General features: G+C 54.2%; 1 protein-coding gene across 4 annotated transcripts in view; it reads right to left on the bottom strand.

The window, feature by feature from the left end:
• Positions 1-558: 558 nt before the first annotated feature.
• INPPL1 (inositol polyphosphate phosphatase like 1) overlaps positions 559-13,132 on the bottom strand; it is a 44,970-nt gene continuing 32,396 nt past the window's right edge. For all 4 annotated transcript variants that reach the window (XM_072133768.1, XM_072133769.1, XM_072133772.1 and 1 more), the window contains exons 7-28: positions 11,927-12,016; positions 11,715-11,813; positions 11,394-11,538; positions 11,050-11,156; positions 10,174-10,276; positions 9,836-10,032; positions 9,640-9,757; positions 9,460-9,556; positions 8,028-8,166; positions 7,728-7,827; positions 6,593-6,681; positions 6,353-6,434; positions 6,193-6,282; positions 6,008-6,121; positions 5,390-5,478; positions 5,038-5,125; positions 4,715-4,870; positions 4,548-4,632; positions 4,267-4,404; positions 3,258-3,960; positions 3,000-3,127; positions 559-1,785 (exon numbers count right to left, since the gene is read on the bottom strand). In XM_072133768.1, coding sequence (XP_071989869.1) covers positions 1,695-1,785; positions 3,000-3,127; positions 3,258-3,960; positions 4,267-4,404; positions 4,548-4,632; positions 4,715-4,870; positions 5,038-5,125; positions 5,390-5,478; positions 6,008-6,121; positions 6,193-6,282; positions 6,353-6,434; positions 6,593-6,681; positions 7,728-7,827; positions 8,028-8,166; positions 9,460-9,556; positions 9,640-9,757; positions 9,836-10,032; positions 10,174-10,276; positions 11,050-11,156; positions 11,394-11,538; positions 11,715-11,813; positions 11,927-12,016 — 3,048 coding nt within the window. In that variant the 3' untranslated portion in view covers positions 559-1,694. The remainder of the gene's footprint in view (positions 1,786-2,999; positions 3,128-3,257; positions 3,961-4,266; positions 4,405-4,547; positions 4,633-4,714; positions 4,871-5,037; positions 5,126-5,389; positions 5,479-6,007; positions 6,122-6,192; positions 6,283-6,352; positions 6,435-6,592; positions 6,682-7,727; positions 7,828-8,027; positions 8,167-9,459; positions 9,557-9,639; positions 9,758-9,835; positions 10,033-10,173; positions 10,277-11,049; positions 11,157-11,393; positions 11,539-11,714; positions 11,814-11,926; positions 12,017-13,132) is intronic.

Here is a 13,132-nt window from a genome sequence, read left to right as displayed (position 1 = left end):
TACATAGGGGGCAGTATTATAGTAGTTATATTCTTGTACATAGGGGGCAGTATTATAGTAGTTATATTCTTGTACATAGGGGGGCAGTATTATAGTAGTTATATTCTTGTACATAGGGGGCAGTATTATAGTAGTTATATTCTTGTACATAGGGGGCAGTATTATAGTAGTTATATTCTTGTTCAGGCACATCCTACCATCCTTATACTTACCCTCTTGCACCACATGACATGTATACATTGTCTCACACCCCGGATGGTGGTCACTATAGTATTGATGAGACACAAGTAGAATATACATCTATTTCCTTACAGGTGATGACTCTTTCATGTCCAGACCTCTTTGCCACTTCCATATTGTTAAGCTCGGAGCAGGGCATCACCACACTGCGCCCCTTAAAACCTCACAATAATTCAGAGAATAATTACAGCTGGATAATAACTATGTCCCACACTGCACCCCTAAATAATATATACTCCTCACAATTGAGCACAAATGGTGATGTCTGTCTGTGCACATCTATGATCCCGGTCATATTTGCTCAGTGACGTCGGAGGCTCAGTCTGATTCTCTTTATTATAGTCAGAACACATGGATACGGATCAGTGCGCTGCTGTTAGTGCGGTCGCTCGTGCGGTCGCTCGCGCGGTCGGATGATATTCTGGCGTCTGTCAGTGATCGCCAGATACGAGGAGTCTCGTTCCCTTTATTTGTGTTACCAATATCAAGCACCGGGGGCGCTGTGGCCAGGACTTCCCACACTGGTAACGCAGCGGCCATAGAAGCGTATGGTCACATGAGACTCCAACACAAGCAGTGGCGCAGTACAAGGAGCACACCGCCCCCTGCAGGCCACATCCCCTCATTACATGGCAGTAGAGGGGTAGACGACCCCTTTAGACTAGAAGTCATCAAATCCTCCACAATTCGCCCCTTTTATACCGATCCTGAGTCACATGATGTTTTATACTCTGGTCACAACCAAAGCTGCATTTACTCCACACCCAACCCCAGTGCACTTACTGGTAGAACTCCTCATCTCCCACAATGCAATACTGCTGAACCCAACCCATATTGGACAGTATGGATGTGTATGGGAGAGTGGCAATTGCAGCTCTGGTGGTGAGCAGAGTAGATTGATGCAGCTCTCACAGTGATTGGAGCAGAGGATGTAACTGATGATCCGTATGTGATAAGTTATGAGGGATTTGAGGCTTGTATAATAGCCTCATCCGCCATGACACCTGCAGAGCATCGCACAGTCCAGCAATCCGAAATGTGATTGGCCCACACAGCGCCATTCCCTTCAGTAGAGGAGAATCTGTTATCCAGGGCATCAGATAACTCACAGTCCGGGGGTTCATAAGGCACCAGGGCAGAGTAAGAGCAGACAAGATGGCGCTCGGCGACCACAGTACTGTCCATTGCGATGGTCGCGGCGGCCATTTTGGTCTAAAAAGAGTTGAAATGTGAAAAAACGTATTAAATAAGTATAGAAAAAAAAAGTAAAAATAACACAAAAAATCCTCATTGACGGCGAATATTAGTAACTAGAATAAAAACACATCAAATCTATAGAAATGTATAGACGGACGGCGCCGGTGTCCAGCAACACAGCAATGAGCGCGGACAGGAATATCCTGCGTAAGGAGCGCCCCGCAGCGAGGGGCCAAGGTAAACGCGCCGGACCCCCGTTACTTCCTGAGCTGCAGGTTGTCCAATATCTTCTTCTTGTGGCCGGGGTCCAGCACCCCCGCCTCCTCCAGATCCTCCTCCACAATGTCACTGCAAGACACAAGGGGATGCACAGACGTGAGCTCTGCAGAGCATCGCACCAGCTCCCCCCCCATGCTCTACACTGCAGCTCTGCTTGTTATGATTATATACCGAGCCAATGAGAATAAGCAGAGCTGCGGTGCACAGCATGGAGGAGCAGAGTGTTTCATACTTGTATGATGCAATGCTCTGCAGACCTCTGCAGGAGGTCAGATCTGCAGAGCATTGCATCATACAAGTATGAAATACTTAGCAGCTCTGCTTGTTCTGATTTTGTTCCTGCTTGAGGTCAGTACACAGAGATGAGATCTGCAGAGCATTGCATCATATATGTATGAAATACTCTGCAGCTCCATGCTTTACAGTGCAGCTCCGGTTCTTCTGATGAGCTCAGTACACAGACGTGAGATCTGCAGAGCATCGCACCAGGCACACATCCAGCTCCCTCCCCCATGCTCTACACTGCAGCTCTGCTTGTTATGATTATATACCAAGCCAATGACAACAAGCAAAGCTGCAGTGTACAGCATGGAGGAGCGGAGTGTTTCATACTTGTATAATGCAATGCTCTGCAGGAGGTCAGATCTGCAGAGCATTGCATCATATGTGAATGAAATACTCTGCCTCTCCATGCTTTACACTGCAGCTCCGGTTCTTCTGATGGGCTCAGTACACAGACATGAGATCTGCAGAGCATCGCACCAGGCACACATCCAGCTCCCTCCCCCATGCTCTACACTGCAGCTCTGCTTGTTATGATTATATACCGAGCCAATGACAACAAGCAAAGCTGCAGTGTACAGCATGGAGGAGCGGAGTGTTTCATACTTTGTATAATGCAATGCTCTGCAGACCTCTGCAGGAGGTCAGATCTGCAGAGCATTGCATCATATATGTATGAAATACTCTGCCGCTCCATGCTTTACACTGCAGCTCTGGTCCTTCTGATTGGCTCAGTACACAGATCTGCAGAGCATTGCATCAACATTACATATTCTATATTCCCATTATAGAAGGATAATCACATCATACAGGGTCATAATATCATAGGTGTCCTGACGCGGGAGCCCCCCTTCTTCAGTAACACGGGGTATAACATCCATAGGCTGTGCTCTGCTGCCACCTAGTGGTGAGTAACATCCAGGAAAGTATGTGAACCCCTGACCATGGCATTGCAGAACATAGGGGGTTAATATACATCCGTCCTCCTGTGAGGGTCCTACCTCAGGAACTCCAGGTCATCCCAGCCGTTGTGGATGAGCCCCTCCTCGTATCTCTCCAGCCCGATGGCCCGGAGCCACTCCCCGACGCTGGACCCCTGCAGCGAGTTGCGGCCCCCCTGGTACGCGGCCTGTGAGGGAGAACATAGAAGGGTCAGGCAATACTGGACTGCGGGAAAGCCGGGTGAGCATTTGCTGCGGTGGTCACCCAGCTTTCCCAGGGTCAGATAGGAGTGTATTCAGGGTTGGTTGATATCCTACCTCCTCGGCCAGGTCCTCCTGGATACTCTCCCGGATGCAGTGCGGAGGGAAGACGAGGGGGCGGCTGAAGTCCATGCCGCGGGGGGGCAGCTCCTTTTTGGTCTTGAGGTGGGCGGAGCGGCTCTGGGGCTCTGATTTGCCCCCCGAGTAGTCGACCTCGCTGAGGGTGCGCGCCATCTGCAGCACGGAGCAGGAGCGGTCATCCTGGTGCGCAGAGTGAGTCTCTGACATGTACGAGGACTGTGGGGTGGGGATCGGGGGCCGGGACTGGGTTTTGGGGTGATACTTGGTCTCGGGGGGTTCGCTGAAGGTGACGCCCACCCGCACTTTGCGCTGATCCGCCTCCTCCGAGGGTCTGGAGTGCAGCTCCCCGGATGTCATGTAGAAGGGGTTGTCCAGCATCTCAAACTCGGCCGACTTGGGGAGAGGAGGGGGCGGAAAGTCGGGGGGCGGCAGGTTTAGGGTCCCCACATCTTCATCGGATGACGCCTCCTCGCACCTGCCGCTGTGCTGGAACGTACGCCTCTGCACCGGAACCGTGATCTGGACCTTGTTCTTGGGCACGGCTGTGGTGGGGGCGGCCGCCTGACCCTCCGGGGGTAACATCTGGTGGGGGACGCCTTCCAGGACGTAGTAGGCCGGGTTATTGAAGCTGTTCTTAATGCCGAGTCCATCCCCCTCCGCCTGCACCTCCATCTTAACCCTGGAAGAGAATTATATAGGGTGACCCGGCTGCACCCCAGCTCTGTGCCCCTTATCATGGGGGTAACATCCACTCCAGGGTAACCCTGTGCACTAAATATCTGGGAGAGGCATCGTCTTACTAGTGCAACATAGCATATAATATACAATTTATTATACTCCAGTCACATCCAAAACTTACTCTGGCACAAGCGCTACAACTCCCATGAAGCACAGAAGAAGTGAAGAAAGTAGCAGGATTGCAAATGCAGCTTTGGATGTGACTAGAGTATATAAGACATGGAGTAGGAAGAAGGGAGTAAGTCACCGTGCCAGCGCTGGGTCCTCCTTGGTGGTGGTGGGCAGGCGGGCCGTAGGGTGAGCCGGAGCTTTTTCAGGATCCTCCAACAACTTCCCAAGGGTCGGTGCTGGCGCCTCTGTGGGCGGATGCCTCCTGCTGCTGGATCTGGGAGGAGACATGAAGGGTCAGTAACAGCCGAGCAGGGGCAGGGCACCACAGCGGGGGCGGGGCAGGGCACCACAGCGGGGGCGGGGCAGGGTAAGGGCAGAGCACCGCGGGGGCGGAGCAGGGTGGGGCCAGTGCATTACCTTGTGTAGTCGTGGTTGGGACGGGATATGGACGGCGGTTTCCCTTTAACTGCTCCGGTCTCATCTTTGTCGATACTGATCCATTCTGCAGGAGGCATAGAAGGATGTCAGGTCATGTGACAGCGGTTTCCCGAGCTCCTTCCCATTATCATACGTCTCCATCTTACCGTACAGCCGCTCCCTGGTTCCCATGCGCTCTGCCGGCACCCGCACCTTCATAGATCCCCGGATGTTGCCGGTCTCTTCTCCCCGGTGGGACAGGTAGGTGAGGAACTGCTGCGATGTGCTGCCGATCATGGACTTGAGCGCGATCACGCACTCGCCTGCCGCGGAGGAGGCACAAGACACGAGGTTATAGGGGGGGTTAGAGACTTTCCTGACATTATTAGATTTTCTCTACTATTCAGCCATAAGTCACACTACTGCCGAGCCTCCATCTACTGAAGCCTCTCGCTTTACCACACGCTGCGATGTCAGGAGCGTTCCTCACCGTACGACTCGTATCCGTCCATGGACTTGACCGTCAGTAGTAAATGCTGGTCCTGCAGATACTCAATCTCAGACAGGATGGGCCTCAGCTGTGAGAGGAGGGGGCAGGAGGTGACATCACATCAGTGTATGAGGTCATCAACAGCCAAAACATTGTATATACAGGGAGACGCAGAGTCTGCCAGGAGGGGAGGGGGCTGAGCCATGATACACAGGTGTAATACTCTGCAGGACATATCTCTTTTTATCTGTCACTATGTGGAGGGAGTGATGTAATAATCTTCAGGCTATATCATTATGTATCAGTCGGGGTGTAGGGGGAGCGATGTTCTGCAGACGCTTCAATGACTTACTGTGGGCAGTTGCCTCGATGACCACTGAACCTTCAGGAAGTTGATGTTGTCGATGCTCTGACTGTCGTTCTCACTGCTCTTCTTGTACTCTGCGGGGGACAGCACAGTCAGATGCGGAGCGGCACCTAGTGACAGCCCCGGAGAGCGGCGGGCCCCCTGGTGACAGCCCCGGAGAGCGGTGAGTCCCCTGGTGAAAGCCCCGAAGAGCGGTGGGCCCCCTGGTGAAAGCCCCGAAGAGCGGTGGGCCCCTGGTAACAGCCCCAGAGAGCGGTGGGCCCCTGGTAACAGCCCCGGAGAGCGGTGGGCCCCCTGGTAACAGCCCCGGAGAGCGGTGGGCCCCCTGGTGACAGCCCCGGAGAGTGGTGGGCCCCCTGGTGACAGCCCCGGAGAGTGGTGGGTCCCCTGGTGACAGCCCCGGAGAGCGGTGGGCCCCCTGGTGACAGCCCCGGAGAGTGGTGGGCCCCCTGGTGACAGCCCCGGAGAGCGGTGGGCCCCCTGGTGACAGCCCCGGAGAGCGGTGGGCCCCCTGGTGACAGCCCCGGAGAGCGGTGGGCCCCCTGGTGACAGCCCCGGAGAGTGGTGGGTCCCCTGGTGACTCAACTCCTCGGATTCTCTCACCTTCCAGACATCCAGAATAAAACTCGATGAAAAACTTGGTCCTGCTCGCCGTCTTCACGATGGCCTCGATGCTCTCGAACTCGATGTAGGCCTGCTCTGACGGCTTGAGGAGACCTGGGGGAGAGATGGAGTGTCAGCTCCCAGGACGAGGCTGGACACAGCGGGGCAGCGGACACAACACTCACCTTTCTTGGACACAAACTGTGACGTCACCCCCACCTCAAATGACGCAAACACCGGGGAGTGATCGCTGGTCATGATGTCATCAGTGCAGCCTGGGGAATACAAGCGGGAGGTGACATCACTGATGACATCACATGTACCCACAATGCACTGCACACTCACCATAGGAGTTACAGATGATGTGGGTCTCCGGGTAGGATTTCCACAGGATCCGGTCGCACCAGGAGGGGACGTTGGTCCTGACCTGGAACACAGAGAGAAGACAATATCCCATGATATCAGAGGCCGGAGGAGGCGCGAGGCACAGGGCGCCTCAGTACATACAAGAGCAGCTTACAGGGCGAGACCCTCCTACGTCAGGCCCCACAGGAGGGGGTTATACAAGGTCCGCTGACTACTCACCCCCGTGGGCTTGTGCTTGTGCCACACGTACGTGTCCCGGGAGCCGCGCTCATAGCGATACGTGGGGGGGAACGTGATCTCCTCCTCACCTGTAACACATGGGAAGTGACTGGATGATGGGGGCAGTAGTGTGACGGGAGGATAATGGGGGAGTAGTGAGATGGAAGATGGGGGCAGTAGTGTGACAGGAGGATAATGGAAGATGAAGGGAATAGTAGTGAGATGGAAGATGGGGAGAGTAGTGAGGTGGAAGATGGGGAGAGTAGTGAGGTGGAAGATGGGGAGAGTAGTGAGGTGGAAGATGGGGAGAGTAGTGAGATGGAAGATGGGGAGAGTAGTGAGATGGAAGATGGGGAGAGTAGTGAGATGGAAGATGGGGAGAGTAGTGAGATGGAAGATGGGGAGAGTAGTGAGATGGAAGATGGGGAGAGTAGTGAGGTGGAAGATGGGGAGAGTAGTGAGATGGAAGATGGGGAGAGTAGTGAGGAGGAAGATGGGGAGAGTAGTGAGATGGAAGATGGGAGGAGTAGTGTGACAGGAGGATAATGGAAGATGAAGGCAATAGTAGTGAGATGGAAGATGGGGAGAGTAGTGAGATGGAAGATGGGAGGAGTAGTGAGATGGAAGATGGGGGGAGTAGTGAGATGGAAGATGGGGGGAGTAGTGAGATGGAAGATGGGGGGAGTAGTGAGATGGAAGATGGGGGGAGTAGTGAGATGGAAGATGGGTGGAGTAGTGAGATGGAAGATGGGAGGAGTAGTGAGATGGAAGATGGGAGGAGTAGTGAGATGGAAGATGGGAGGAGTAGTGAGATGGAAGATGGGAGGAGTAGTGAGATGGAAGATGGGAGGAGTAGTGAGATGGAAGATGGGAGGAGTAGTGAGATGGAAGATGGGAGGAGTAGTGAGATGGAAGATGGGGAGAGTGGTGAGATGGAAGATGGGGAGAGTAGTGAGATGGAAGATGGGGAGAGTAGTGAGATGGAAGATGGGGAGAGTAGTGAGATGGAAGATGGGGGGAGTAGTGAGATGGAAGATGGGGAGAGTGGTGAGATGGATGATGGGGGGGGGGGAGTAGTGAGATAGATGATGGGGGAGTAGTGAGATGGAAGATGGGGGGAGTAGTTATGTCTTACTGAATCGCAGGAAGATCTTGTTCTTCTCCTTCTCCAGGTTGAGTTGATCGACTTTCAGCAATGGATCAAACTCCTTCCGGCTGATGAAATTCAGGATCTCCTGTAATCCCGAGAATATTGTGTGAGAACAGAATCAGTGATTGTGCAGCGCAGGAGAACCGCTACCGTCACGATACCAGAACCAGGAACGGATCAGAGAGAGACCTGCCCCGGGGTATCAGGTGCCTCTGACACTACGTGACTGGGATGAGATGCAGATTGTGTGAGGACCGCGGCGCCCCCCTCTGAGCGCAGACTTACCTGCACGTCCATGTCCAGGCGGTAGTTCAGGTCTCCGAACCAGAAGAGATGTGTGAAGCGGAGGGAGATGTCAAAGGAGTTGAGTTGCTTGTCCCCGAGAGACAGGAGCCGCAGGATGTCCAGGTAATTCTGGTTCCGTCTGAGGGGGAGACGGGTCTATTAGTCTTGCGAAAGGAGATACAGCGCCCCCAACAACCCTTCAGCAGGAGTGCACCTCCACCTCCCCCCAGCGGCAGAGCGCCTCCGCCTCCCCCCCAGCGGGACAGCGCCTCCACAGCGGGACAGCGCCTCCACAGCGGGACAGCGCCTCCACTGCGGGACAGCGCCTCCACTGCGGGACAGCGCCTCCACTGCGGGACAGCGCCTCCACTGCGGGACAGCGCCTCCACATCCGCACACCGCCTCCACATCCGCACACCGCCTCCACATCCGCACACCGCCTCCACATCCGCACACCGCCTCCACATCCGCACACCGCCTCCACATCCGCACACCGCCTCCACATCCGCACACCGCCTCCACATCCGCACACCGCCTCCACATCCGCACACCGCCTCCACATCCGCACACCGCCTCCACATCCGCACACCGCCTCCACATCCGCACACCGCCTCCACATCCGCACACCGCCTCCACATCCGCACACCGCCTCCACATCCGCACACCGCCTCCACATCCGCACACCGCCTCCACATCCGCACACCGCCTCCACATCCGCACACCGCCTCCACATCCGCACACCGCCTCCACATCCGCACACCGCCTCCACATCCGCACACCGCCTCCACATCCGCACACCGCCTCCACATCCGCACACCGCCTCCACATCCGCACACCGCCTCCACATCCGCACACCGCCTCCACATCCGCACACCGCCTCCACATCCGCACACCGCCTCCACATCCGCACACCGCCTCCACATCAGCACACCGCCTCCACATCAGCACACCGCCTCCACATCAGCACACCGCCTCCACATCAGCACACCGCCTCCACATCAGCACACCGCCTCCACATCAGCACACCGCCTCCACATCAGCACACCGCCTCCACATCAGCACACCGCCTCCACATCAGCACACCGCCTCCACATCAGCACACCGCCTCCACATCAGCACACCGCCTCCACATCAGCACACCGCCTCCACATCAGCACACCGCCTCCACATCAGCACACCGCCTCCACATCAGCACACCGCCTCCACATCAGCACACCGCCTCCACATCAGCACACCGCCTCCACATCAGCACACCGCCTCCACATCAGCACACCGCCTCCACATCAGCACACCGCCTCCACATCAGCACACCGCCTCCACATCAGCACACCGCCTCCACATCAGCACACCGCCTCTACCTCCTCCCCAGTGGGACAGCGCCTCCACCTCCTCCACATCGGCACAGCGCCTTCACCTCCATAGCAGGACTTACCTTGCGGTTTTCTCATTCCCTGAGGTCAGGTGACAGTTCACAAAGCCAAACGACGTCCCGTTGAACATGAAGGATATGCCCACCGCCCCTTTATTCCCTGTGTAGAGAGGAGACAGCATAATGGCGGCCATCTTGTCTCCCGGCACCATGCTCCAGGGTGTGACCTTTACCCTCTCTCACCTAAGGTGTTGGCTATACCGGTCTTGACGCTGGACGTGCTGACGTGCGTGATCCGGTTCTCGTGCTCCACGCGGACCAGGACGGCAATCTTAATATTCCATAAGGACTGCATTGCGACCTGTGGGGGGCAGCACCAGATACAGATAAGTCTCCAGCCTTTATAGGGGACCCCGTACAGCCCCAGCAGGGGACCTACCAGTCGATAGTCCAGCTCTGTGCACTCCTTCAGCATAGCCCTCAGGAAATCCACCCACTCCTTATCACCCACAGAGTTCTCCTGTGTCCCGAAGACATAGATATCGTGCGGGATGGTGACCGCCATCTCATCCAGCGTCTTCCCTAATCCCTTGGAGCCCATCCAGGACGTGATGTTTTTCTGCGGAGGAACACTTCCTGTATACGGGATAACGCGAAGCTTTACAGCAAGCAGTAAGGCGAGATCTGCTTTATTATGTGCAATGCTGACATCTAGTGGTCAATGTGGCAACTACCATCTGTCCTACATGACTTTCAGTGATTTATGTTGGCTCTCACCCATGTTCCAGGTCCCTATGAAGACGGAGATCATGTCCGGCTCGTCCTGGTTGGAGTGCTTGTTCTTCATCAGTTGTAGCAGCTGACAGAAGGCTTCCCGCTTCTAGAGAGAAGGAGAAACCAGAGACAAAACAACCATAAACCAATCAGAATTACTCCCTATAGAAATACAGCATGGACAACCCCTTTAAAGGAAAATGTCAGCTGGTGTGACCATGGAGACTGCACCCAGTGTAATATTGTCCCTGGAGAGATGTGGAATCATACCACTGTGTATGTTATTAGTAGCCACAGGACTGTGATATTCCAGGATTGTAGCTTCTCCAAGTGCACTGAACATGTACCCTTACACTGCTGTGCACTATGATCTCTGCAGCCACTGGTAGAAATGTGTAATCAGACCTCTGTGTATGTTGTTAGTAGCAGCAGGACTGTGAAATATGGACTTATATTCAATGTCCTCACACTGCTGTGCTCTTACCTGTCTTCCCCTTATCGTACACGTATGATTACACATCTCTCCAGAGAGCACAGAGCTCAGAAGTGTGAGGACATGCACCCAGTGCATTTTGAGAAGCTACAATCATGAAATATAAATACATATATCACAATTCTGCTGCTACTAACAGAATGTTTACACTTCCCTCCAGGGCCAATACATAAAGCTGGCTACAGAGAGTAGAGAACTCAGCAGTGTGAGGAAATGCCCCCACTACAATCCTGGAATGTAAATCCTTATTTCACAGTCCTGCTGCTACTAACAACATCCACAAAGGTACAATACAGGGACAATATCTGGCTGCAGTCTGTTGGGTAGCACCTGCTGATGGTTTCCCTTTGCAGTTAGGTCACATGACAATTTTCGGGTGCACTTACCCTGGCACTGACGAAGATGAAGTCTTTGCGTTGAGTTTTATCCTTTTCTTTCTCAAACACGATCCCGAGCTTGGACGGCACCCGCTGGGACTTGATCAGTTGTCGGACTAGAGGGGGAGGGTTAGAGTGGATTATTTTTGGGGTGTATACAGAATGGGCGGATTCTTATATCCCCTGTGACTGCATTACAATGTATCAGGCTGCTGTCCATTGCCTGTGTAAATGTTACATCTCTTAGGATGTAGTGCAGCAGCCAGTGAACCAGCAGGGGGTGCAGAGCTGTGCAGTACCTCGCTCGGCCTCCAGGTGAGGCCTGCGAGCCGCGGTTATCGGCCTCTACTCACTTTTATCATGGGCGAAGGTGTTCCAGTCCTCCTGCGCCTCCTTCACCTTCTTATTAACCACGAGCTTCCCCCCGTCCACATCCACGGTCAGCGTGTACTTCTGAGACTTCACGATCTTGGTGAGGTCCAGCATGTCCAGCTTCACCTAGGGAGAAGAATACAGGCACCTCGGGTAACCAGGGGAACGCCTCATTACTTAAAGGTTCTGTTCCAGAACTCCACAATAGAGGGCGCTCCATTACTTGAGGGGATCCGTAATTACACTGCATGGTGTGATAACATCGCCTCCTACAGGCAGGGGATGGCACTGCAGGCACTTACCTCAAAGGTCTGCACCGGGATACTCTTGGCCTTTCTGGATGACTGCGGCACCGGAGCCGACTGCGCCGAATTACTCATGTCCTGTAACGCCTTCAGAGCCTGATTGATTGACAGATACATAGAGACGAGATGGAGGGATATATACATGTGATATAGATAGATGATAGAGGTAGATAGATAGGTAGGTGGGTGTTATACTCGGCTGTCCTCACCTTCTTCTCGATGCTGGACAGCAGGTCCTTCAGGATGCTCAGCTTACACACCAGACTCTCCAGCTCCTGTTCTCCGCTCGGGTTTGCAGCCTGAGGATAAGAGGACGAGGATCAGGCCCCCGGGGACAAGTAGCTTTTAAGAGACGGCTCCTCCCGTACACACGCGGCTCCATTATACAGCAGCGAGGGGGGGTCCGCAGCCTCTTCACCAGCCACATACACGGTCATATACACCTCCACACGATGTATACATCTCCCCCTGTCATACACGTCTCCCCCTGTCATATACATCTCCCCCGTCATATCCGTCTCCCCCTGTCATATCCATCTCCCCCTGTCATATCCATCTCCTCCCCCTGTCATATCCATCTCCTCCCCCTGTCATATCCATCTCCTCCCCCTGTCATATCCATCTCCTCCCCCTGTCATATCCATCTCCTCCCCCTGTCATATCCATCTCCTCCCCCTGTCATATCCATCTCCTCCCCCTGTCATATCCATCTCCTCCCCCCGTCATATCCATCTCCTCCCCCTGTCATATCCATCTCCATCTCCTCCCCCTGTCATATACACCTCCTCCTGTCATATACACCTCCTCCCCCTGTCATATCCATCTCCTCCCCCTGTCATATACACCTCCTCCTGTCATATACACCTCCTCCTGTCATATACACCTCGTCCTGTCATATACATCTCCTCCCCGTCATATCCATCTCCCCCTGTCACATCCATCTCCCCCCTGTCATATACATCTCCCCCCTGTCATATACATCTCCCCCCCCTGTCATATCCATCTCCCCCCTGTCATATACATCTCCTCCCCCCGTCATATCCGTCTCCCCCTGTCATATCCATCTCCATCTCCTCCTCCTGTCATATCCATCTCCATCTCCTCCTCCTGTCATATACACCTCCTCCTGTCATATACACCTCCTCCTGTCATATACACCTCCTCCTGTCATATACACCTCCTCCTGTCATATACACCTCCTCCTGTCATATCCATCTCCACCCCCTGTCATATCCATCTCCTCCCCCTGTCATATCCATCTCCTCCCCCTGTCATATCCATCTCCTCCTGTCATATCCATCTCCCCCCTGTCATATACATCTCCCACCTGTCATATACATCTCCCCCCTGTCATATCCATCTCCTCCCCCCTGTCATATACATCTCCCCCCTGTCATATCCATCTCCTCCCCCCT

The sequence above is a fragment of the Engystomops pustulosus genome, chromosome 2, assembly GCF_040894005.1.
Source record: "Engystomops pustulosus chromosome 2, aEngPut4.maternal, whole genome shotgun sequence".
In the NCBI taxonomy this organism is placed as follows: Eukaryota; Metazoa; Chordata; class Amphibia; order Anura; family Leptodactylidae; genus Engystomops; species Engystomops pustulosus.
Note: the sequence above shows the minus strand (reverse complement) of the source record. Positions and strands in the feature narration are given on the sequence as shown.